At 37.8% G+C, this 25622-nt stretch overlaps 2 protein-coding genes across 2 annotated transcripts; one reads left to right on the top strand and one right to left on the bottom strand.

Annotated features, from left to right (window-relative positions):
* The first annotated feature begins 508 nt into the window (after window positions 1–508).
* On the top strand, window positions 509–7027 carry LOC145772223 (coiled-coil domain-containing protein 89-like). Its single transcript, XM_082584075.1, has 8 exons — window positions 509–648; window positions 971–1126; window positions 1681–1778; window positions 3577–3701; window positions 4061–4203; window positions 4692–4850; window positions 5085–5228; window positions 5974–7027. The coding sequence occupies exons 1-8, from the start codon at window positions 592–594 to the stop codon at window positions 6124–6126; spliced, it is 1035 nt and encodes a 344-aa protein (XP_082440201.1). The 5' UTR covers window positions 509–591; the 3' UTR covers window positions 6127–7027.
* A 902-nt stretch (window positions 7028–7929) lies between these two features.
* Window positions 7930–25400, bottom strand: LOC145771519 (dipeptidyl peptidase 8-like). Its single transcript, XM_082583214.1, has 20 exons — window positions 24911–25400; window positions 20826–20996; window positions 19796–19964; window positions 18868–18975; window positions 18610–18720; window positions 18086–18147; window positions 17813–17913; window positions 17274–17502; window positions 17021–17180; window positions 16494–16570; window positions 15665–15753; window positions 14881–14962; window positions 14416–14527; window positions 14103–14248; window positions 13661–13807; window positions 13060–13162; window positions 11705–11754; window positions 11412–11554; window positions 10912–11023; window positions 7930–10624 (listed from the first exon to the last, which is right to left on the bottom strand). Exons 1-20 carry the CDS (start codon window positions 25310–25312, stop codon window positions 10532–10534), a joined length of 2667 nt encoding a protein of 888 aa, XP_082439340.1. The 5' UTR covers window positions 25313–25400; the 3' UTR covers window positions 7930–10531.
* Window positions 25401–25622: the final 222 nt, after the last annotated feature.

Below are 25622 nucleotides of genomic sequence, written 5' to 3'. Positions count from 1 at the left end.
CCATTTAATTGATTGCATGGTGATCTTTATCCTCGGACTCATACAGCTTCTTTGAATATCTTGCATTTATACACACTTGTTTGAGGCATTGAATCACTGACACTGACCTGGTCACCGAGATTGGCATAGTAAAGTTTCTGCTTTTTTAATCCTTAAGATGCATTGCTCAAGCACACATCCCGAGAACCAACCCAGTACTTCTTGATCTTGCAATTTCTATGTGCAAAGACTGTGTACTATCATTGGGAATTGTCGAATGGAAATACACGCTGATTTCTTTTCCTTCACTTTGAAGCTGTCATCTTGTTAGCTTAGCTTAGCCAAATATTAATCCCTTTTTGTCACAATACTTGCTAACCAGTTCAGGCACTTGGTAAATTAAGCTTAGCAATGCATTAAAGCACTGATTTATTTTATAAATTGTCAATGATTGCTGTAGTGCAATGCAAAATTGCGTTGGTTATGTCAAAGCAAGCTGTTAATTTACTGCTCCTATTATTTTCTGCAGCTTCGCAAACACATCTGGTTTAACATCTCTAGTTTACATATAGGTAGTAATTGCATGAAAAGTATAATTAATTGTCATTAAAAATGACATCACCCACTAAGCTGTCTGATGACTACACAAAGACAAACAAGAAATCTCCAGTAAGTGATTTACTGAAAATTTCAAATTGCTATTTGTTTTAAATATTTTTGCATACTTGGTTATTCATATTTTCTTTGTGAATGTAAAACTGTTGAAAATAAGTCAGTTTTTCATTATTTGAAACACTGCTATCATTGCTATTGCATTGGCATTATGAACTATATATCACACATACTTATCAAGTTTAACTTGTGCATTACGTATGATAACATAAGATATTACCAACGTTTGCCAACATAGCTCACAGACTGTTATTGGTACAACTGTGTGAAATATCACGTAATTTATTAACAAGACATATTCAATAGCCTATACATGCAGGAAAGCAGTGGGGATGTAAAGAGTTCTGGAATATTCAAGAAATTAGCTAAAGATGATTTGTCAGAGAATGCGATGCTGCGGTCAAGGATTGAAGAGCAAGGGCAACTAATATGTTACCTCAAGCAACGAACTGACCAACAAATCAACAGAATTAAAGTTTGTGGATCTGAAAAAATATGATGTGTTTTGTTATGTTCAAGAATATTTTCAAAAATATTAATCTTTGTTGTAAGCATATTTTTTTTATCTTTTAAATTCATGTGGTATATGTATCAAAAATGGCCCACTTATCTTTGGGTGAGATCCACATTTCAAAAAGTAAACTTTAAAATGTTTTGTTTGCAATACATGTCAAAATAGAACTTTACTTAAAGCAGTTCTACATAATTTTTTTTCTGTCAAAGTTTACCTCTGGTGATAATTTTTTGGAGGCCCATTGTAATGCTGCAAGATGTTATTACTATACAAGCAGTCAAGCATAGATTGCGTTACCATACAAAATATAAACTACATTATAGCAATATGAACAGCAGTGGGTTATAGTGGAGCAGTAGAATTGAATCACCCTAAATTAACGTCAACTAGAAACAGTCACTTGACAAGCAAAAACCCTACAAGGACAGGTTCAGATTATGTGCAGGTTATTGGAAAATATTGCTTATGGTGCAAATCAGTTAATACTTTTTATTGTTTTGTTTCTATTTGGATAGGTTTTAGAAGACATCAACACCGAACTTCACCTACTCAGGAAGCAATCTCAAGATGAGGGAAGAGAAAGGTTGAAAATGTGTGAAATGTTAGAAAGAAGGTCAGAATACCTCATGAGCTTTCATGCCTTGATTTTATTTTTGTATTAAAGATTTTGAATGCTTCAAATACTATGCTTCATGATTTTTTTGGCTGAGCATTTTCACCATTAGCTTTGTTGCTGCTTACATCTTTTGTCTTAAAACTAAAATCTCATAAATTCGAATCTTAACAACAAATTGTGCAGTGTACAATTGTTTCCCTCTGGCATTTTACAAATGAATTAAAGCTATTCGACAATATTCTATACAGGGTGCAGACAAAGTCCTTGGACTGCTTTAAAGTGTAATATTTCTGTATATAGTGAATAAAATTGCAAAGTATTTTAACGGTGTATTGCCAAGACTGTAACTAACAATCGTACAAAGTTTTATTTAATATGTCCCCCTCTGGCCTGAATAACACGCTCAAGTCTATTTCTGAAACTCCCTACCGCTTTACGTAGGGTTTCTTGGGGTATTTTTCCCCATGCTTTTTTGAGAGAGCACTTCAACGCCTCAACTGAGTCATGGGATGAAGCACAGGCATCTGCCTCCAAAATGGACCAAACACAAAACTCCATTGGATTCAGGTCTGGTGAGGAGGGCGGCCGAACTACCTTGCTCCAGAAATGAGGAACATGGTTCTGGTACCATTCCTGGGTTTTCTTGGACGTGTGGGATGGCGCACCGTCTCGTTGGAATGTGAATGGCTTCCTTTTGAAGTGTTTCTTAGCCTCTGCAAGGGCAGGAGTCAAACTTGTCTCAATGTACGAATTGGTGTTAACTTTAGCGCCTTGTGGAACAAAAATGAGGGGAGACCTCCAGGTTTTGGAGACAGCGGCCCACACCATGACAGAAGACGGTTTCTGGCGCATGAAAAGTTTTTTCATGGAGTCAGGAATGTCTGCAGAAGACTTAACAAGGATACGATCATTTTGTCGGTTACACACTGCTTCGACATTGAACAATTTTTCATTTGAGAAAATGATCTCTCCCGTGTCCGTACCTGACTTCATTTTGTTAAAATGAATTTTAGCTCGATTGAGTCTCTCTTCTTTTTGGAGGTCTGTGAGGTGTTGGTAAGTTTGCGTTTTGATGGGGGACAACTTCAGATCGGCTTTATAACGATCTTCCTGATCGTCTTTTCATTCACATCCATTTCGCGAGCCATTTTCCTTGTGGATATCTTGGAATTGCGGCGGATTCTGGCTCGAACCGCATTACTGACCTTTGGGGTACGAGAAGTTCGTGGTCTCCCACTTCGAGGGCGATCTTCAGCACTGTTCAGTTCTTTAAGCCTGCCAACAGTGTGATAAACTGTTGATTTCGGTGCTTCAAGAAGCTTTATTATCTCTGAGTTGGTCTTGTCTGCTCGATGAAGCTCAATGATAACTGCACGTTTATCACTCATACTTGAAAATAAAGCTAAATTATGATAAACTGATGACACATTCGGAAAGATAAGGTTTGATACTATGAATATGCACTATCAAACACTTACTAAATCTATTTAAGGACATAGTAAATTAAAATTTAATTTTAGTCCAAGGACTTTGTCCGCACCCGGTAAACAACTACAACTGTTGACATTTTTCTTTCACAAACTTTAGTTTATTTTCATAACTTTTGATGAATTCAAAAGAGTGCAATGAAACCATAAGGTTTTCAAACGGTATGTTTTAGAATGAAAATTGAACTACAAGTGAACCAGACAGTTTTGCTCCAAGTTTGTGTTGGCTCAGATGGTTGTTTTCCCCATTGTGGTTGGTTGCTGGTTTTGTGTTAAGTTTAGTTGCTGAGAATTTATAACAATTGCAGGTTCAACGAGCTTGCAGAAAATCACGAAGAAATGATTAAAATAAAAGATGGCTACAAGTCCAAGTGCCACACCCTCACAGGGGAGAACGACAGACTGAACGAACAGATCAAAAACGGATTTCCGGGTTGGTTGGTATTTAGTGGGAGAACGGTTAGATTAGTGTTGCCAGTTTGTCATGCTAGAGACTTTTATCACTGACACAAGCGTGGTGACTGAGGTTGAGTATTTGAATACATTTGTTTGTACTTGTAATGTTGTTCTCAGTGAGGTCTGCGTTTACTCTCTGCTGCTGAATGATGACTGATGAGCACCTGTATAATATGCTGCTCAACCGGCGTTGCTTATTAGCTTAAGTCTGCGTTGTGGTGCAGCTTATCATGTATGTAGGCTGCCAGACCATCACCTTAAATGGTATATTTTCAATAACCCAACACAACACATGCACGTTGGCCATCCCCCATCTCATGTAAAGATTACGTACAGCTTTTGTCAAAGAACGGGACGCGATGATTGAAAGCCTTTCAAACGAACTAAGTCAACACAAGGAACAGCTGGGAACCTTACAAAAGCAAAAATCTTCTTTACAATCTGAGTTATCGGAAACTAATGCCAAGAATGCGATCAAGGTCAGAACTGTACAAATATAGAAGCTTCAAATGAGCATCATTCACATCCTTCACATTTTTAATTCAAACACCGATAATGGGTGCCATCTCCAACACTAATAGAAGGATGTTGAATCAGACAATATTAAAATAATGTTGGCGACAAAAATTCTTGTATTTTAAGTGATTTAGAAATCGATTGTCTTAAGGTTGTTTGTGCATTATATGATTATTGGTTGACAACATAAGGACAGAGCTTTCATGATGATTCCTCTTCTTACTCTATTTTGTTATGTGTTGATGAAGTATTTGCTTGAATAATTGCAATGCATTTGTGTTGTGTATAAAGACTATGGTGGCTTTATAGAAACAAGCAAACTTAAGTTCAGCTCCATTACTTGCTCTTAAATAACATCACTAACATCTTGAAGCTTGTTTGTTACCTCAAGAAACAAGCAATCTTTCTTGAAATGTCTCTTCACCGCTCAGAGCAATTGATACAATTACAGATCGGAAATTTGGAGAAACAAGTTGCGATCCTCCAGAAAAATTGCGAAGAGTTGACTTTGGCAGTAAGGAGAGCAGACAGGGCCAAGGCGGAAAAGGATACCTCTGCAGCATCCCACAGGGAGGCTATAATGAAGGAGAACGAGAGGATGCTTGAACAAGTCAGTGTTCATTACGTTAGAATACGTTAAACTAACGAGTGGAAGCATTTATTCAACAAATTAGTTATGAATGATAAATGTAATGATAAAATCTACTACCTACTCTGGTCTAAGGTATTGTCAATCAAAAGTAGGATGTTTGACATGGGGTTTAATGACGGCGCTAAATTATTTTAAATTTCATGACGATAATGCTGTCTGAAATTTGAAATCCATTGCATTGTTTTCTTACAGATAATGAATCGCGGAAAATTGTTGCAAGATAAACAGTCGGAGATTGACGAGTTAAAAACCAACATTGGGAAGATGGAATCGAAGATGAAGCTCACTGAGGAGGAATTCAATAGGAAGAAAGACTCTGTGGATGCTAATTTAAGGGTAAATTTGTTCTTCTGGTCCTCAATTGCTGTAGCTATTAGGTTTATGCCAGCTGAACATTGGAAAGACGTTTTTTAGCTTGAACTTTAAAAAAAGAAAATAAGGATTATTTTGGAGGCAATTAGGAAAAAAGAAAGATCTCCTGACAGGTTCAAACCAAACAACAATGTTTGATATGAACGACTTGGTTCAGTCTTGTAATACAAGCATAGCATATTTGTTTTCACTCGAGTCAGTTCAATTTTAAACAGCTAAAAAGTCGATCTCCATCTCCAAGATCATCTTCAGTTATGTTTATTCAAATAGAATATATCACAATAAACTTAACCAGGCTTGCATGAGGTTTCTATTTCCCTAATCTCAATTATCACTTCTGAGGACGTTGCAGCAACACTGAAGTATTTTAGTCTCCAGTGTAGTACGATGAAATAGTGAAAATAAGGTTTACTTTGATGTGGAGCTCAATGGAAAAGTAAACAGTGAGCCACTTGGAAATAGGATGGTATTTTTTAGGTAGCTTAGATATTTTAGAAGTTTGGTCATGTGTGGTAACCAAAAGCCTTTTTGTAATTTTTTTCTTTCAACAATGACACCCCTGTGCTCGCTTTGTCACGCAACCAGTCAGTAATTTCATTCATTCTTCCTGTAGCCTCACGTTTGGACAGTTGATAGTTAAAACATAGATTCTGCTTGTCGTAACGTAATTATAGGTGTATTGACTGTGTTTACTTTACTTTGAACTCAGGTGCAAAAGTTGCAAGCTCAAAAAGAGGCAGTGGAGTCGGAAATCATGCGTCTGAAGGTGGAGTTTGAAGCGTTTCGTCTTCATAGCCATCATCTGTTGGAGCAGGAAAAAAACTTGAATCTCCAGCTTCGCAATCACACTATTGCTGGATGACGATTCATCTTATTTTCTTTTTTGTTAGGTCTTTTTAGTTGTTTTATGATGTTTTGGTCAACACTGTTTCGATTCATAGTTAGGCTAATGGGTTGCGTCTCTGCTTCGGTGAACTTGTGTCAGAGCTTATCGCGATGATGATAAAACACTCGCCTCCAGTTTAAAGTGGCACTGCGCGTCTTGTAGGCCTGTACTATAGTGGGCCATGGTCAGAGGCTTATCGCGACAATGATGTTTGCAACTGTTGAATGGCAACAGCAGTCGGTTTGATTTGAACAATCATAGGTGACGCATTTATTATGCATTTTATTCTTTGTTAATGACACTGTTGAAGAGCATTTTCAGTTCCTCAGTTTTGTTCTGACCGTCCAAGCGAAAACAATTTGCTCCATGTCGTAACATATATTCATGGGCGCTAGAAAAGGTTGGAAGGACAACATGTAAACTTGGAGACGTGATCGAGATGTTATCCTGACATAAATAGTACCAGTGACGTAGTTACCCCCAAAATATGTTTTCAATGGCATTAGGCTACATGGTGAATGACCTTTCATAAGTGTTGGGCTGCATTCAGTAGCTCTATTTTTACAACAAACTCTTTATTTCAAGCATTAAAGTATTTGCCCCCCTATAGTTGCTTTTGCCCCCTAAAATTCTCTCCATAGTTACGTCACTGAACAGTACCGCAATGCAAGTTGACAAAACCATACTGTCATCAAAACGCAGATGCTTGGATAACCATATGACAATCGATGATAAATAAATGAATTAAAGGTCAAGACGTTTGAAGAAACAATGAGGTTTGCCTCCCTGGTGCCATGCATTGACGCTATTCTTTATATCTCACTTTTGAACGACCACCTACTTTAGAATGTTTGTAATTATTAGGCTGTTATTTAAATTTGCATATTTGTTTAATAAAATGTTAAGTAAAATGACTTGGCTGTTCTCTGAGTTGTTAATTCTACATTTTCCATCTTATTTGAATAGGACTTTCAGTCGCTTGTCCTGCAAGAAATGGAAATTGCAACAGCCAGGGGCTCTATCCACTTTTAGAATTCGGGGGGGGGGGGGGTGATTTTTGGACAGTGGGTTAAAATCATCATAGTTATTTCAACTTCTGGGGGGCGTAGCCCCCCAGACCCCCCATTGCAGCATCAGCTTCTTTGGTCATCAATGTGCACAAGGTTTCCAAATGGTTTCACAAAGTATGTTTCGGAAATGGCATTTTTGGGTAAGCATTTAACTAAGTTAAAAACGCCTGTCTCGTAGTTCAGGGTTACCAAATCAAAGAAGTGACAAAAGCCGAATTTTTTTTTTTTCAAAATTTGATCAATAAAATATCACAAAACCTTTGCAAAGCCAAATGAGTGGGGGGGGGGGGGTGATTTTGCATTGCTCACCCCCCCACTTCAATGAGTGGGGGGGGGGTGATCAGCCCCTCTTGGATAGAGCTCATGGCAACAGCAGCCCTTTATAAGCAAATCAGTTTTGTTTTTTGATTAAAAAATCTCTTTCACATTTTGCTCGCGGTGATATTCGTCGTTGCAATGCTTTGTGCAATCTTTTAACGTGGGCGATATAGAGTTTACGGAATTGATTGATTTGTACCAGCACCATGATTATATCTGTCGATAAACCTTTCACAACCATTTGCCTAGAATTCCGGATTCTCTGTAAGAGAATGTTAGTTACAGAAAATATCGTTACCCACAGCTGCTATCTAAAATATTGCAGAAAACAGTTTTCAATTCAAACACAGAAACCTCTCGCAGTAGCCTCCTAATATTAAACACCAGATGCCATGATTCAAGGCAATTTATTAAAGAAAAAAACACAAATAAGTATTAGTCGCTCACCCCCGCACGCGGAAGCATTTTAGTCAATAAAATCGATTCTTTTCGTGTTAATGCAACAATTCGTTTCGTCTTCACACAAATCGATTTTCAAAAATAAACACTGCACTTCCAAGTGACTTCTTTTTTTGCCAACTTTTTAATAAATTCTTAGGCAATTTTGTACAAAAACAGTTGAAAAAATCTACTTGAATAAACTGAGCTTCACATTTGCCAACAGCTGTCGCCTTTATCCGAAGGCAAGACGCGCATTCCCAGACATCAAATCAGTCGTTTTTCATTGATTCAATGTCTGTAAACGTTGAATCGGCGTAAAAAACGACTGATTTTCTGCCTGGGATTGTTTCCATATTGCAGCAGTAGTTCCTGATGCGGTAAACACAAAATCACGAACGTGACAATAGATTGTTGGTTACCAGTCGCCCATCTAGTGTTACAATAGTTTTCTGTTCATGGCATTCATTATTTTATCTATGTTTGGGAGGTTGATAATGCATTGATTTGACAATGCTTTTGGAAAAGCTTATTTCTTGTTGCACGCCAAGGAAACATGCGACTCGTTGCAATCAACTTATTATGACGTTAAATGCTTTTTGAGAATCTTAAATAAATTGGTAAGACTGAGATAACATTTCTCCAGCTTTGTAAGAAAAATCGAAGTGGTAAAATGTAAGCAATGAAGTAGGCTATCAATTGAACTGTAAGTAGCAATAAAGTATGATGTATTTGAGACTTTGTGAAAAAGAAGCTTATTAAGCATAATTACTATCTACAGATTGTAAAGAACACAACACCTATCAACGAAAAGTCTCTTACAATTCATGTTATATTTGCATATTTTCAAGGTCGACGTTGTATTCTGGCCAAAAGATCGATATTTAAATTGTAAAAGATTACGTTTAAAATTCAAATGTGAAAATGTTGGCTGTGTAAACACTCATGGATTGAATAGAAGTTAACCTTGCTACCAGACATGGATGGGATCGTGTTTCGTGCTTCTATTCACTATTAACATACGTTGAAACAACGTACGTTGTTGAATGAGTGGTTTATGATTAAGAAACAGGGGGGCACACTTGGAACATTTATATTGTATAGTCTGATAGAGATTTTAACGCACATGCATCCTTTCCAATCCCAGATAGGAAAAGATGACTTATGACATCTTTTCAACGTTGGCAGATGTTGAAACGGCGTAAAAACGAAAGTTTTTGCTGGCTAATATGTAGCTGCAGAGGGTGATACTGATGACACATTGACAAGAAAGCTGTATCTTATAGCACAGGTATACAATCGGGCGATGGGTCTTATTAAAATGTGGAAGTTACAAAGAGAAACTTGAAAAAAATACTAAGAATTCATGCCTTTAATTGTAGAAACTTTTCATTGGGATTAAGATGTTGCTCATGTGGTTAAGACTAAAATGTTGTAAATGAAGAAGCTTAAAGACAAGTTTCAGAAGAAAGGTTAAGACGAACATCAACGGGGAGGAAGGAACTGATTGACTTCACACAATAGTTTCAACCCATGGATATTACTGAGCTATAAGCAATCTAAAAAGATTGTGGTATAATAGATTATTACGATATCTTCTGCAAAAGCTGAAAATACAAATTACTTAGAAAGTTTTGATTTAACAAAGGAATAACTGGAAAATGTACAAACAAAAAAATACTTTTAAGGCAACTTCCAATCCAGTTTGATCAAAGAAAAGCGAATGACTTTTGGACGTGGATAAGCGAAAACGAACAAAAATAAATTCTCGGCGATCTAATGACGGCTTAGAACTATAACACCAGTGGAAAAGGGTTTCAAGTTGATGGACGTTGTACTTTCCATATCGCTTTAGCATCCAGTAAAGTAAAAAGGATGTAAAAAGTTAGGTCTGCAGTCTACACCCTTTGCTTTCTGAGTATTTGGTTGCTGTGTACATTGATGAATTCATTCACAAAATTCTTTACTTCAAAAAAGTTAATAACTAACAACGCATGAAATAACCATCTAAACGCGGAACATTGACGCAAATTAACGTTCTTCTGAACAATAAATAGCGACAATCCATGAGCACCGGTAGTCTACCGCATGAAACACTACAGTGCTGCCAAGTTCACGTCAAAAATTGTTTAAGCTTGAGCAATAAACACAAAATTGCAAAAACACGATGAGGACATTGACAGCCCATGCACGCTAAATGCGCATTGATCAAGCAACGAAATATGCGAAATCAACACAAAAATGACATAGCTTTGCATGTGGTGAAGTTCTCGTTAGAGCAAAGAAAGCGAATGAACTACAAGTCAACAACGAAAAATAAATGTATCGCCCAATAGGAGGAATTAAAATGGATTGACTTGACTAGCAAAGTTCGAAGATTTTAACACTCAAAAAGTCGCATAACCTAACGGCATTAAACCGTGTATTTCTACCTATTTTGCAAGTTTTTCTTTTCTTTGTACTTTTACATTGAAATGATGTTATTTACGCAGGACTGTGCTTCCATTGAAAGAGCCTCAGGGAATTCATTAATAGGCATACTTGTTCGTAATTGGCTATAAATATTGTTGCAAAAAAGACAAAACAGCGACTTCAAAGTGCTCGTTGCTATCCGGGTTTCGAATGCCGTGTCTCTCTCCCGGGTAGATCTGCAATGAATTAAACGTTTGTATCGTCAAGTTTTGTTTCACTTTTCCTTCCATCTTGTCACAGTTGTAAACACAGATTGCTCTCGTACACAATTGTAGCCGAACCCGGGCCAGTGACGAAAGATGGACCAATGACAAGCCGTTGCTATTCTCATTGACGACGTTTTTCGGAAATGCGAGGTTTCTTGTTGAATAGATAGAGGCTTTGATATCTTGGGAAGGAAGGATTTACTGCTGCAGAACATTTTGGCGACAGAACTAAAGATTACCATTTAATGAAAGTGTACCTGCAGTTGATATGGCTTGCAGTGCTTGACCAGGGCTTGTACGAGGTGTGAGGTGTGGGAGAAATGTACGTTTTCGTCCATCAAGCCGTGGACTATCAGCAAACGGTTCGGCCTGTACGGTGGAAAAGGCGTTTTCAGTAAAGTTTAAAAATATGCGTTTTTAATATCATTGAAAAGGAACTTTTTCGGGCAAGGTATGCTCATATCCAATGTTCGGGTCCAGCAGTCTTTGTGCTAAAATCTCCATTTTTAAAATTTATGAACAGTTAATAATTTAGCAACTGTCATTTAATATTAAAATTAATGGGACACATGAAGTCAACTTACTATTTGTCCAACTGCATCTCAGGATTGAAACCACGTTTTGAAGAAAATATTTTTTCTGACAAAAGATTTCTACCCGAAATATCATACGTAAGAAAGCAGCATTGCTTCCAAGATTAAGCAGGTGCTGAGGGTACAGAAACAATTCAAACACAAAAAAGCTTCTTATTCCTTACTCATCCGGAAACTTGGCAGCCTGCTCCAAAACAGAGCCAGCTGCGTATGCTGCCGGGTCTGATTGAGGGGTTCCCATGTAGCGTTCGGTGTAGGCGGTGTCGTAATGCTTCCAACAAACTACGGGCGCCCCTGCCACAGCCACCTGGAAATAGTTACCGATTAGAAACAAGCCTTTTGCAAAACTTAAACGATAAAACTAAATTATCAGCAAATTCACAAGAAAAATCCCGGTTAAACCCTCACTCAAACAAAGTACGACGGCAGGAACATGGAAATACGCGCATCAACTTACTTTGAACACGTCCGATCTCTGTGCTAACCCCATCAAAGAAATATATCCACCTGAAGAATACAGAAACAAACAGTAACAAATGACGTTCTTTTACACCCAAATTTGACAAAGACATTTGATTTATTTGTTTGTCGGTCAATACCACGCACAGGCTATCACTATACATTGGATGATGTAGTAACATAGTGACATTTTATCTCCGATTAGAAAAAAAAACAGCAGGAGCGTGGTACAATCAACTGATTAGTGAAACATTTATCTTCAGAGTGAGAAAGGCTCTTTCAAGTTCCTTCTATTCGCTTCGCAGCCTAGTCGTAGCGGTGGACAGTATGAACTTATGGATAGACGATTTTATGCCGTGGTCCAAATGACGCAAGCACGAATGACACCATCCCTAGACCGCAAGGCACGAATGACTCAAGACCCGAATGCCACAATGCATGAATGAAAATTTCATTTGTCACGGTAACAATCTCCATTTTCATTTTGTAGACAAACAAAAATTGTGTTTTAGCATTTAACAAAATAAAGATGAGACTTGACCATTTCTCACTAAAACCAAATGTTTTTTACTTTTTATACGGTAGTAGTTTCATTGCATAGTAGAAGTAATGGTAAAACTATGGCTTTCTCTCATTGCTTTGTCTATTTTTCTTTATCGGTGCCAATATTAATAACACTGTGCTGCGTTAAAGATGTTTTGACTGTTTCTAAATTTTTTTAATTGAGTTTCTAAATTTTCAATTTTTTGCGTTGAATTAAAAAATGCGATCAGTCGTTTTCGTTTTTATCGGCTGAATCGTTTTTATGATGTCACAATTCTCAATCGTAAAACCATGAAGCTGTCAAAAATTTCAAATGCAACTTGCCAAAAGTCTAGACCCGATGAAAGAAAACGGATAACATTTTTGGATTCAACATCGAAAAGTATGCTACACCAGGATTCCAGGAACCGTCAACAGTTTAGCAACCTTAACATCTAGGCAGCGCAGTGTTATTCTTGTTCAAATCGAGGTCAAGAAAGACATAAATTTTGTGGTGATACATTTGTTCAATTTGGTCCAAGCGAACCCCAAAGCAAAAATAAATCTCAGTGCTTTATAACAACTTTCGATCTGAAATTAAGACATGGACTGGAAAGGTCTTAAATAGTCAAATAATAAATTTTGTTCAAGATACAAACTCCAGCAATTACAGGACTGAAAAGCACGCCGGAATTATACATAAAAATAAAAGATAGAAAAAAATAACGTGAGGAGAAGTCAAAGTTGATCAAGCATGATAAATCTGCTGATGAAGAAGGCAATTGTGCAGTACGTGAGCAGGCAACATTCCCTCGGTGCAGTCATACTAACCATAGGACCATCCATGGATGGCAATTCTTGACAAGTCGATGAAGTCAACTTCCTGGGCAAGATGCATCAATCCTTCCACCTGGTCGTTGATCTCTACTTGGCCCTACAAAGATGAGGATATTTGCTGATGGCATATCAAGAAAGGACGTGCATCAAGAAGCTCTTTTGGCCGTTAGATTTCAGCCATGATAACAGGTGAAATATATACCATTGCTGAAAGAGCTTACGCCATTCCTACCAAAAGGAGACAAGGAATCAATATGAAATACATATAAATTACCATAGCTGAATTGCTGAAATATAATTATAAAGCAAAAGTTGTAGACATTTTTGGTAATTTTACTTGATATCAACAACGTTGTCTAATTGAAAATATGGGCGTACTGTGGAAACGTTCAAAGGCGACTAAAGTGCTAGCTACACCACATAATATACTAGCAAGGCAAAAAAGAAGAGAAATGACTTGACGCTTATCCTGGACATTTGCATTGCTTCGGTGAAAGAAACGAATCACATCTTACGTTCTAGATTCAGGCTTTCCCAATGCTACAGCCTAGAGTTTATTCAACTGATAAGAAAAGCAACCGCAGAAGTTCGATACCATTTTGTGCTTCAATTTTCCTTCAAATCGTAGACCACGATGAGCAGAGCCATGGCCGTCAATAGCGATAACGACATAGCCGAGTGCGGCCAGTGTGTAGAGCCGCTGATACCGCAGACCCTTGAACGAATTAGTGACGAGCTGAACCTAGAACAAAGGCGGAAATTTCAAACTGTTGATATCGGTGAGTCGGTGACCGAGTCTGTTTCAAACACAGCGGCCACATGCCAGCTGTCCGTAAAGACTCTATGTTGCGCATGTGCAGACAAGCTTGTGAAATCAAAATTGTATAAAGCGTCCAAAAACCTTTAAAAAAATTTAAACTTAATTATTTGCATTTGGATGATAATGATGATGTAATCTCAAAAATAAAATTTATGTTGAAATAAATTTAAAAAACACGGCTATACCTAATAAACATATTTTAGAACAGGCCACTCACGTGCGGTCCCCCGTAAACATAGAGCACAGTCGGGTACTTCTTTCCAGGCTCCATGCGAGTTGGCTTGATATAGAGACCATGCAAGACATCACCAGATGTGCACGTGAAAGTGAAGAGCTCTGGCGCTGTGTAGTCAGAGGACATGGCTGAAAAAAATCTCAACGGTCAATATCAATGTTTAAAATAAATGATATCGACAACAAAATGCCGAACAACAAATAAGAGCGTTGCTTCTGCAGCTTAGGATAGTAGAAATGGTGAGACCAATATCGTGCTTTTTTAGATGTGAAAGTCCACAACTGGCGATGCTTACCCAAAGGCTCCAGAACGTTGACAAGAGCAATGGGCCATGGAGACAGATTGTAAATCTTGGCAGTGTACAATTCGTTGATACTGCTTGATACCGTGATGAATTGCTCACAAGACTGTAACAGATTACCACTATGTTAGGTAAGTGCGTTGCCACAACTCAAATCATAGCCAAAAGGCTTTGAATGAAAAAGTCTGCTTGTTTAAAGGCCATTTAAATATATCAAATTTGACTACACTCGTACACTGTATATCAATATCAAATATGAAAACATATCATATATCATTTGTATGTCAAATTGTTGACTTGGTAAAACAGTAAAACAATATCAAAAAAATATGGTTCAGTCAGTAACTGTTAACTACTGTATATATAGTGCTTGTAGTTAAGTTATAAGCTTGGTAACATATGAGTGCAATCGCTTCGTGGTCACTTATGGTGCGGTACGAGCGGCGCACATAAACTCACCGCGCTCATGGACACAGAGTGTGAGAAACCGGCGTGTGTGAGTCGTTGTATCGAGCCGGGACTAGTGAAGCTCGTCTTGTATCTGAAAACAAAAATCGCTTGGAAAATAATTAAGTGACCTTCTGGAACATGACCTGAGGACAAAGCGTTCAGTAACAACTGTTTTCAAACAACAACAACAACATCCCAGACAGTAAATAAGTCACTTTACATTGATGCAACGTGTGGACGTTGAATCAATGTAAAAAATGACTGATTTGCTGTGTGGGATGTTGCATCGTTATACCTCCGGCAGGAAGGATGTTGAAGCTGATTGTGGCAAATGATTTTTTTTAAAGCTTTGCTATCGCCGCCTGTGCAGCTTTCAAGGTTCGAGAGTTGTTGTTAACTAACTCTTCTCGCATGAACCTATTCTGTTTTGTTGTAATCGATAGGAGGCGACTATTCCCGCGTGAAGGTGAAATCTCTTTCCTATCAACCTCGTTCGGAATGAAAACTTTTGTTTGGCTTCGTTCCGACATTTTGTTTCGATGAGAAGCGAAATCAAAAATGACAAAAGTTCTTCCTTAATTTTGCTTTGTTTCGAATTAAATTTGTGGGTAAAAAATTTCGTTTTGATCAAACAAAATTCGTTTCAAACAGCTTCATTAAGAAAAAAAGAAAGGGACCAACTGGCAGGACATCACGTTTTACTAACTGACAATTAAATCTGCATAAAACAACAATGCAAATATGTCAAAATGAACGAACAGATTTTCAAGCAGAATTCGACATGGCAACTTACAAATGGGTCTCCAATGGCGTGTCTCTTAAGCCCATGAAATAAACCAGTTCCTTCTCTTCGTCAACCCAGATCTGAGTAAACAAAGTAAACTTGAATGAAAGACCAACGTAAAGTAATGCTAGTTGTATTTATTTTTTGAGCAGTAATCTTACACTTTCTGTCATGTAAGATTGAAAGAACTTCAGTCATATCAAAAGTGACTATTGGAGCATAAAGCAAGGAGATATTTTATTTAGTGCGTTATAATATGATAGTTAGTAGCAACGTTAGTACAGTTGTAAGTGCACAACCAAAAATATTGTCTCTTGTATAAGGATGGCAGGTGAATTCTTTGACCTTGTGGTCTGTCATACTAGCACCAGCACAATCACAATATTTATTATTCTGTGTGCTATAATTGTAGTTCACATGCTGTCGTGCTAACACAACTAGAAAAATGGTCGGTCGCTTTCGTTTAGACATGTGCAGATGGGGCCTGGCTCCCTCACCGGGATGCGAGTGTGGTGCCACAGATCAAACAGTAGACCATGTCGTCCATGACTGCCCAATCCATCAACCACCACATGGAACGCTTGGACTGAAGGCCCTGGATGATGAGATTGTCGAGTGGCTGATGACCTCATGCCCTAACATATAGTCCGGAAGAAAGCTCATACGACGAAGAAAGAACTAAAAAAATTAGGATCAGAATATGTGGCTGAGCCTGAGTCACATACAGAATGTTCAGCAAAAACATGCAAAAAGTGAAGTTCACGTTGAAATCATTAACAACCATAATTGTGAAGTGACTACTTGAAAAAACAGTTGTAAATATTTGTACATTACTTACAGATTCCGTTTGTTCAGAGACCTCCCAGTCCCCACTGGTGAGCGCAGTGACTGTGGTCACGCAATGCCTGGTTTCACCTGGAAATATGTTGTCAAGAATCAAGATACATTGTTAAACTTATTCAATCGTTCGTTCAATAAAAATCTTGTAGTACATCCCCTGATGTCAAATTGGGCTTGCTAGTGATACGACATATACTTGCTGCTGATACCCGATGGTGACCATTGTGAGTTGTACATCTAGTTGACAAAGCAAAACTGTGATTATTTCATTAATTCCCTTCAATTTATCTGAGGTTAAAAGTTTTCTTTGAGGTCATGACTTCACAACGTCTCTCATAGTGACGTTTAAAGCGTGAGCTATTCAGCCATGTCAACTTGTCGCCTGGGAACCATTCTATAATTATACACGAATTCTTAAATCATTTTCAACCATTTTTTTATCTTGCACAGTCACTTTACGTCACACTTGAAGTGTTTGAACAAGCATTTGAGTTAACTGTCTAGAAAAGCAAATGTAAAAAGCACCTGAAACTAGATCTCCGGTACTGTCACGTTTGAAAGGAGAAGATTTTTTTAAATTGCAATTCAATAAATAGAGATGTCTGTGTCCCGTTTTTTCACTCGCCCATATGAAGTTGATCTCATCGCTTGGATTGTCTTGAAAGAAGTAAAAAGTATCGTGAACCTGCCGACAAAAAATGACTGAGTTCAATAAAACTGATACACACTTTGTTTCCTTTAAAAAAAATTGGCAACATGAATTTCAAAAATGTCTTACGTTTATCCAAACGTCAGAGGTTTCCTCGTGTAAGATTTTAATGGAGTTTTGTAAAGAATGAGATGGAGAGTTTGAAAGAAAAGCATCTTCCATCATCTCAACGTCGGACCCATTGCTCCTCTTCACTCCCTCTTGCTGAGGTGGGATGACCAACTGATCGAATTGTGAATAAGGGATGTGGATCACCGCGGTGTGCTGCTGCTGACGATCCAAGAGCTGTGCCCAAACTCTGCGTGAATAAAATATACAGACGCTCAAGTCTGGACATGGTCTGGATTATTACAAGTGCTATGATCATAGATCCCAACAAAGTATAAACTGCTCAAAAAAAAAGAAAAAAAGCCCAATCCATTAAATTTGACATTTTCCTAGTAACGAGATGACAGCAACGGACACACATTAGCTGTTACTTTCAGAATCAATTCAATATCAGTCAGAAAACGAATAAAAAACGTTCTAGTAACGCTAATTTGAGTGATTAGTAGTTACATCTAATTGTTAAACTAATATAATTATACAAGATGCGAAACTCAACTCACCCTTTCCCACCCGGGAGCCACCCTACTCTCACAATGTACTCGGCCCACGGGAATATGTGCTGTAACGATTCTGACATCCTCCTTGTCACAACATCAGAAATCTAAATTACATCAATTCTGAGATTAACGAACAATTCATCGTCGCCAACCGCATAGCACAATAGGCTATATAACACGAATGTGAAGAATAAACGAACTTTTGACCGAAAGATTTACAACAAACGAATGACGCTTACAACATTTGTTTGAGATTTCGAAAACTTGGTTACCGACCTGACCATTAGAAGTTGTTGAAAACTCGACCATACAGAGCGAGACTTTTGCATTCGATGATCCTAGATATGAACAAGTTCATTGAAAGTGGAGTTGTCAGCAAAACTCAATAACACAAAATCGCGCACTGCCTCACGTTTTGTTACGACACCCTCCCCTTACTCCAAAGACTTTTTAATCGTTATGTGAATCAACATTCAACAGGTCCGGTGGTTGTTGCCAACTGGTGAGAAAGGTTGTTTTACTCAAAGCAGGCGCTAATAGTAAGAAAATCCCCCTCCGAAAAAAAAACTAAACAAATTTTACTTTTGCACAAATAAAAATTTGAAATCACTTTAATCAATCCATTCCAATTTAAGGGAGGCAAAACAAGTTGTGACAAGCTAATTAGTAGTGGCGATTGAATGGGCTCTATAAAAATGAACTACACAAGAAGCTGTAGCCTACTTACGATGAACACCAACTTTATTTTGTTTATTTTTTTTTTAATTTCAATTCAATGGAATCACAGAAAAACAACTGACCTGCTTTTGGATATCGAAAAGCATCAACATCAGGTGTTCCAATTGGATTTGAAATGTGAAGAACTTCTACATTGGATTCATCCACAAGTTCATAGAGAATGCAATGCCTACCTGAAAAATGATGAATCTATCAATATGCCCAAGTGGAAAAAGTTTCAAAGCAAAATCAACTGTAGCACAAAGCAGGTTCAGTTACCATGAGATCATAGACTAAAGCCGCAGAGGTTTGGTAGAAAGCTTTGGTATGTAGCTGCTTACCTCCAACTGCATTTGGTTGCCACCAGTAGCCACTGTAGCGGTCAAATTCTTCCTGCACAACGTAGGACGCTACACCAGCAGAGAGAGTTTTGTCTGCAGCTTTAATTCCTAAAAAATTATAAAAATACGTTTTGTTGCTGTGTTACTTTGTACGTATACAAATCTGATGCACAATCAATTATATGTATAATGTCGGAATGGCCCGATTCGGTGAGTCCGATTCGGTGAGTCCGATCCCTTAACGGGGGATTTTTTCAATTTTTTTTTTTTAATTATCGGGTACCGTGGCCTAATTATCATTGCCGTTTTAGGGTTAGGGGTTAGGAGTTAGGGTTAGAGGTTAGGAACTCACCGAATCAGACTCACCGAATCGGACTCACCGAATCGGACTCACCGAATAGTAGCAGACCCGTATAATGTATATATAGTATATAATACACAATTACACATATCATACATACACCACATTCCAGAAATAAATTGCAGCAATTGCAAACAAATTAGGCTACTCAATGCAGCAAGCAGAGCTGAAACAATTACCGTACAGTTAAACTAACATAGACATTAGACAAGTTATGCGCTACCGTACCTATAATTTCATGTTGGATAACGATCATCAGGCACAACACTCATTCAAATAGACTTATTCATTGATGAGTGTTGTTGTTGTGCCTGATGATTGTTATCTAACATAAAAACTTAGGTGCCATAGTGCACTTAATCTATCCTTGTTAGTTTTACAATAATAAATACATAGATATATGCAATAGCAGTTAATCTGCATAAAAAATATGCAACAAGATTCATATTGATACTATAGGAAAGTTCTGATGGGTACTAACTTTTAATTTTGTATAAGATTTACTTAACACATAAAGGAATGTAACTAAAGTTTTGAAGTTAACATGTCTGTTGTTGAGATGCTTACCAGTCGATACATGTGTGAGACGAACTTCTTCTTTACTTCCAGTATGTGTGATCCAGATGTCATTTTCATGAACAAAAGAAACAAGTTGTGGATCCTTTGGAGACATCTTTGGATCCATCCGACTTCCTTCACATCGAGTTGATATCTCTGTTGGCTCAACCAAGTCTATCTGCATAGAAATATGCGTTTGTAACCTACGAATACCTTGTTGGCATTCAAAGACGCATCCATGAAGACACTGGGTTCCTAATGGTTGTAAAGGTCTATGGCTAAAAGGAAATATAACCGTAAGTTTTGCTTTATATTAACCCACCGTGATGAAACGCACAAAAATTCACAACTCTTTAGATGTGAATATGTAAATTATTTCCCTTTGAACAAAAACAAATCATCAATAAATAAATTTACAGCAGGCTACATCGATTTAAACGTTTCACTATTTTGAGATAATTGCATACACAAGCACACTTTTTCTTGTTATATATACGTCATAATTTTGCTAATAATCTTCTATTCCAGAGCTACAATGTACCAGTATATGAAAGTAAGTGTTTTACTATTTTGGGAGTCAAAAATTCAATTTTCAACATTTAGAATTGATTTATACCATATCATATTATATGAACTTGGGCTACATTGTAAAGATAAAAAGTTATTCGATAGCTTCCAATGAATTATGATATGAAGTGAGGCAAAATTTCTTAGAAATGATTTAATGTTCACAGTCCATATACTTTCTTGTAAAAAAAGTTTGAAATTTCACTTTCCAGTGATAGCTATAAAAACAAGTGGCAAAAATAATGTCATAACTTTAAGACAAATGAAGCAATCATTTAAATCAACTGTACTTCTATGACATCTCAGCATTTACACGTTTATACATGTCTTATCAAGTTGGAATATATACAAGTGTAGGGAAACCATATGCCAACATCAATGAGATGATCAGATGCATGAAGCACAACATGCTACAAGGCATTGTATCTACCCTGATGTATTTCCCACATCGAATTGAATACTTAGTTAGTACCCGTCCGATGTTCTTTACGTCCATTACAAACAAGCTTCCAGCTGCAGGATAAAGAATTCTGCTGTCATCATTGCTGACTTGAAAGCTTGTTATCCCATGAAAACCAAGACGCATTCGTTCACGTAATAGCTCTTCTTCCTTTGAGTACTTCTCCGTTGTCATAAATCCTTGCTGCAAAGAAAATCATAATTTACACTAAACAAAATTGTGTTAAGAAATATAATAATACAGAAATTAGGCTATACCGTATGCAATAAGCTATTCACTTGAAGATTCTACAACACTGTTTTGAACGGTACACGACAACTGGGCGATACCCACTTGGGCGAGACTAGGTGGGCGATGAGACAAGTGGGCGACGGACCAAGTGGGCAACGAGCCAAGTGGGCGACGGACCAAGTGGGCGACGAGCCAAGTGGGCGACGAGCCAAGTGGGCGACGGCCAAAGTGGGCGACGGAAGCGAAAGTTTAGCCGTTCGAAAAAAAATACGATTTTTAATTTTTACTTTAAAATACAATGGTTGATTTGTGGAAGGGAAGCAATGAGAGTTCTCACGCTGAGTTTCACGAAGCATTGGAAGCAACATTTTCATTATTTTTTGTACCGGTAGTCTAGTAATAGCGCTTGCTGTTTGATGTTAATTTGCATGGTGACATCATCTTGACACATTATTTTGCAATTTGCGGCGTCAGGGTTTATCGTGAAGCTTAAGAGAAACCTCTCTGAAAAGAGACGCTAGCAAAAATCTACCATTTTGCGTCGATTTAGTGTCATCAGATGTTGATTGTTGAATGCACCCAAAAACAACATAATTTGCTACGTTGACACAGCGTGCGTTTAGCTTTATGCGCATGCAAACAGACTCGATGTCGCTTTCGAAAGTCGAAACCTCTGCAGAGAATTGTCGCGGCAGTGAATCGCTTGCTGTGAAAATGAACTTGAAGTCGTCAACTTGAAGTCGCCCACTTTGGCCGTCGCCCACTTGGCTCGTCGACCACTTGGTCCGTCGCCCACTTGGCTCGTCGCCCACTTGACTCGTCGCCCACCTGGTCTCGCCCAAGTGGGTATCGCCTACTTTGTCTCGCCCAGTTGTCGTGTACCGCTTTTGAAAGGTATCATACCATTCAAGTACGGTACTACCAAAACATTGCTCAAAGCGCAATTCAAACCTAGAATGTTGTTGAAGGAAAAGCAAGTTTTACAACTACTAAAACAATTTCTCGTAGTTATTTGAGATTAAGTCACTCATCCAAAGTCACACCCTGCACTCAGACATGGTAACTAAAATAAGACAAAATTTCAAATTCACATTTTGAAATTATTTGTGTATAAATATTTGGTACAAATTTCTATGCCTTATACTAAAAAACATGTTAGTTTTAAAAAACATTGACAGTACCGGTATTGAAAATAGCAAATCATAAAGTTCAAGGTGCCTAATAATATTCTTTATTTTTAAATTGAAACAATGTCAAAATTAACATACAAAAATACTGAACTAATACAGCTCATACATTTTAAGACAAGTTTCTAATCTCGGAATGGCCTGTTTCGGCGAGTTCCCTATTCGGCGAGAGCCTTTTTCGGCGAGTGCCCTATTCGGCGAGTTTTTGAAATTTTATTTTTGAAAGGGAATTATCGGGTACCGTAGCCTAACTGTTTTCACATCGTTTTAACGTCGCTGAACGTGCATAAAAGAACAAAAATAAAATGTTTGAACTATTAAATTAAAATTCGTCATGTCAGTTCAGTTGTTTTTATTTCTGACCATCATATCAAAAACAATACACGTCAACATAGCAAAGGTAGAAGCGACAAAACGCGAACGCTAAAACGTGCTTGAATTCGTCATGTCCGTTCAGTTGTTTTTAAGGTAATTTAAGCGATAAAACGCGAACGTTAAAACGTGCTTGTGACCGAAGTAAGTTATTGAGTTGAAAGAAATTTGGCACGGTTGCAACACCTTCAGAAAAATTTAAGATGTGAATGAAAAATAAAATGTTACAAAAAAAAAATCATGTTTATATCTATAAGTTAGTACCGGTACTTTTGAATAGTTAAAATGATTAGTTTGGATCAACAAATGTGTGGCCTACAGCTTGGATTGAAAGGAAATTATCGGGTACCATAGCCTAGTTATCCCTACCAGCAAAAATTTGTTCCAAGAACCCAGCTAGCCTAACAGTTCATTTTTACATTGTAGTTAACAGAATGAAAAAGCTAACCAAATGTGTGGCCTATCGTTATAACATCGCTAAACGTTGAAATCGTGTAGAAAAGAGAACTTTGATGACTAGGATACGTTGCAAGCCTTAAAACAGCCGGCGGCCATCGCCGCTAAGTAGTGCTTGAATGACTGCCTGTGCTACCTCCTCCGTCGGCCAAGTTTGGCCGCCGGTTTCTTCTAGCCAATTATTTAATTTCGCAATAGAATGATCGTGGATTAAATGTCGAAAATATGTAGTATCAAAGAGTGACGCAGAATTAGGTCAGCGCATCATAGTCACTACTGTTGTATTGAATATATCCAGCTGCGATCACCAGCGCTGTAAGTCTTGTTTGCAATTCCCGAATGTTTATTTTAACAAAGTGTTAACCCGAAGTGCTAATTTACATCAGGTGGCAATATTGTCGTTTTTATATCGATTCAATGCTGTCGGGCATTGAATCGTTGTTAAAAAGGAGAACTAGGTTAGTTGACATCCGTGGGTAAAACACGTGTCTTTATAATTGAGAACGCTGTGGGTTAGTGACTTCACACCCTCAATGGTGACATCATAACGGAATAAATGGTCAGGTTTTATGAAAGGCGGTATGCAGTTGAAACAATTTACTGAGCTGCGAGCAGTTAAAACAATTTAGGGTCGTTAGATGGTCCCGCAATACCGGATTACAATCCCGATAAAGCATTTAATGCGTGGTACAACGATTCTATTGCAGGACGTCGCCCAGACTTCAACAACGCTAAGTGATCATTTTAACATTGTTGCAAGTTTAATGCTATTTACTTGTGCTATCGTTATTGTATTTTGGCCTCCAAGCACGCAGATTTGACCGCCGAGAAGGAGCTCTCGATAGGCCACGATGGCTGCGGGAAAAAAACACGAGTTTTAAGGCCTGCGTTGAAACTGAGAAACATTCACAGAAGCCCTTCGATACGTTGCATTTTTAAGATAATGTATGCAGACGTTGAATCAATGTACAAATGAACTGTTAGGCTAAATAGGTTCTTGGAACAAATCGAAGGGCTTCTGTGAATGTTTCCCAGTTTCAACGTATCCTAGTCATCAGAGTACTCTTTTCTACACGATTTCAACGTTTAGCGACGTTAAAACAATGTAAAAACGGCAATTTCTGCTGGTCGTGATAATTAGGCTACGGTACCCGATAATTTCCTTTCAATCCAAGCTGTAGGCCACACATTTGTTGATCCAAACTAATCATTTTAACTATTCAAAAGTACTAACTTATAGACATTAAACATGATTTTTTTTGTAACATTTTATTTTCCCTTCATTTCTTAAATTTTTCTGAAGGTGTTGCGACCGTGCCAAATTTCTTTCAACTCAATAACTTACTTCGGTCACAAGCAAGTTTTAACGTTCGCGTTTTGTCGCTTCTACCTTTTTCTACACCTTTGCTATGTTGACGTAAATTGTTTTTGATATCTTGATCAAAAATAAAAACAACTGAACTGACATGACAAATTTTAATTTAATAGTTCAAACATTTTATTTTTATTCCTGCACGATTTCAGCGTTTAACGATGTAAAAACGGCAATTATATATAATTAGGCTACGGTACCCGATAATTCCCTTTCAAAAATAAAATTTCAAAAACTCGCCAAATAGGGCACTCGCCGAAAAAGGCTCTCGCCGAATAGGGAACTCGCCGAATTGGATTAGCCGAGCCGGACTCGCCGAATAGTAGCAGACCCTCTAATCTAGGCTATGGTTGGAATGCTGAAGATTTGAAACAACATTTTTATCTCAGTGGTAAAATAGTCTACCCCACAAGATATGATTCATAGCTCAGCATCGCACCCTGATGAACACAAAATGAACTAAATTTTTTGACACTAACCTGAAAACAATCGAGAACTTGTTTCCATTCTACTGGTTTGTCCAATAGTGCTGGTGAATGTGTGGATGGAATATCAACATATAAGATAGTATTCTCTCTTTGGCCTTGCATAGCTCCTAAAAATAGGAGACGCGATCCTTTATAGACCTGAGCAGAAGAATCATCTTCACTACAATCCAAAGGAATAAACGTGAAATGATGAGGCAATTTATTTGCCAACTGAGCTTGAGCCTTTTTCAATGACCTTACTGCCTTTCTCATATCCTGCCAAGATGACCCAGATGGTTTTGACGCTTTCATAAGTTTTCCATCCTGTGGTAATTTTCTATCCTGTGATATATCACAAGATTCTTTTAAGTCCATGCAAGCTTGTTCCCCACGCAGCTGATGTGGCAACGCCATAATCAAGTTTTAACTTCAGAAACGTTATCTAGTTATTATGTTTCTTCAAACCACAGTTGTAAATTTTTGTAAATTTTTTGAATTACAGTAATTTACCTGAAAAAATGTCTACATAATTGTCCCTCTGGAGCTATATAACCAAGCCGGAATGGCCCGTTTCGGTGAGTCCAATTCGGTGAGTCCGATTCGGTGAATCCGATCCCTTAACGGGGGATTTTTTCAATTTTTTTTTTTTAATTATCGGGTACCGTAGCTTAATTATCATTGCCGTTTTAGGGTTAGGGGTTATGATTAGGGGTTAGAGGTTAGG

This window comes from Aplidium turbinatum, chromosome 6 (genome assembly GCF_918807975.1).
Source record: "Aplidium turbinatum chromosome 6, kaAplTurb1.1, whole genome shotgun sequence".
Taxonomy (NCBI): domain Eukaryota; kingdom Metazoa; phylum Chordata; class Ascidiacea; order Aplousobranchia; family Polyclinidae; genus Aplidium; species Aplidium turbinatum.
Note: the sequence above shows the minus strand (reverse complement) of the source record. Positions and strands in the feature narration are given on the sequence as shown.

What these genes read in the sequence shown, in the direction of transcription:
- LOC145772223 (XM_082584075.1), top strand. Translation starts at nt 592, where the DNA reads ATGACATCACCCACTAAGCTGTCTGATGACTACACAAAGACAAACAAG. An exon ending in AGACAAACAAGAAATCTCCA is followed by an intron (nt 649 to 970) that starts GTAAGTGATTTA and finishes CTATACATGCAG; the next exon opens with GAAAGCAGTGGGGATGTAAA. An exon ending in TGTGAAATGTTAGAAAGAAG is followed by an intron (nt 1,779 to 3,576) that starts GTCAGAATACCT and finishes TAACAATTGCAG; the next exon opens with GTTCAACGAGCTTGCAGAAA.
- LOC145771519 (XM_082583214.1), bottom strand. Translation starts at nt 25,312, where the DNA reads ATGGCGTTGCCACATCAGCTGCGTGGGGAACAAGCTTGCATGGACTTA. An exon ending in ACGTAAAGAACATCGGACGG is followed by an intron (nt 19,965 to 20,825) that starts GTACTAACTAAG and finishes ATTTCTATGCAG; the next exon opens with ATAGACTTGGTTGAGCCAAC. An exon ending in GCAACCAAATGCAGTTGGAG is followed by an intron (nt 18,721 to 18,867) that starts GTAAGCAGCTAC and finishes ATCATTTTTCAG; the next exon opens with GTAGGCATTGCATTCTCTAT.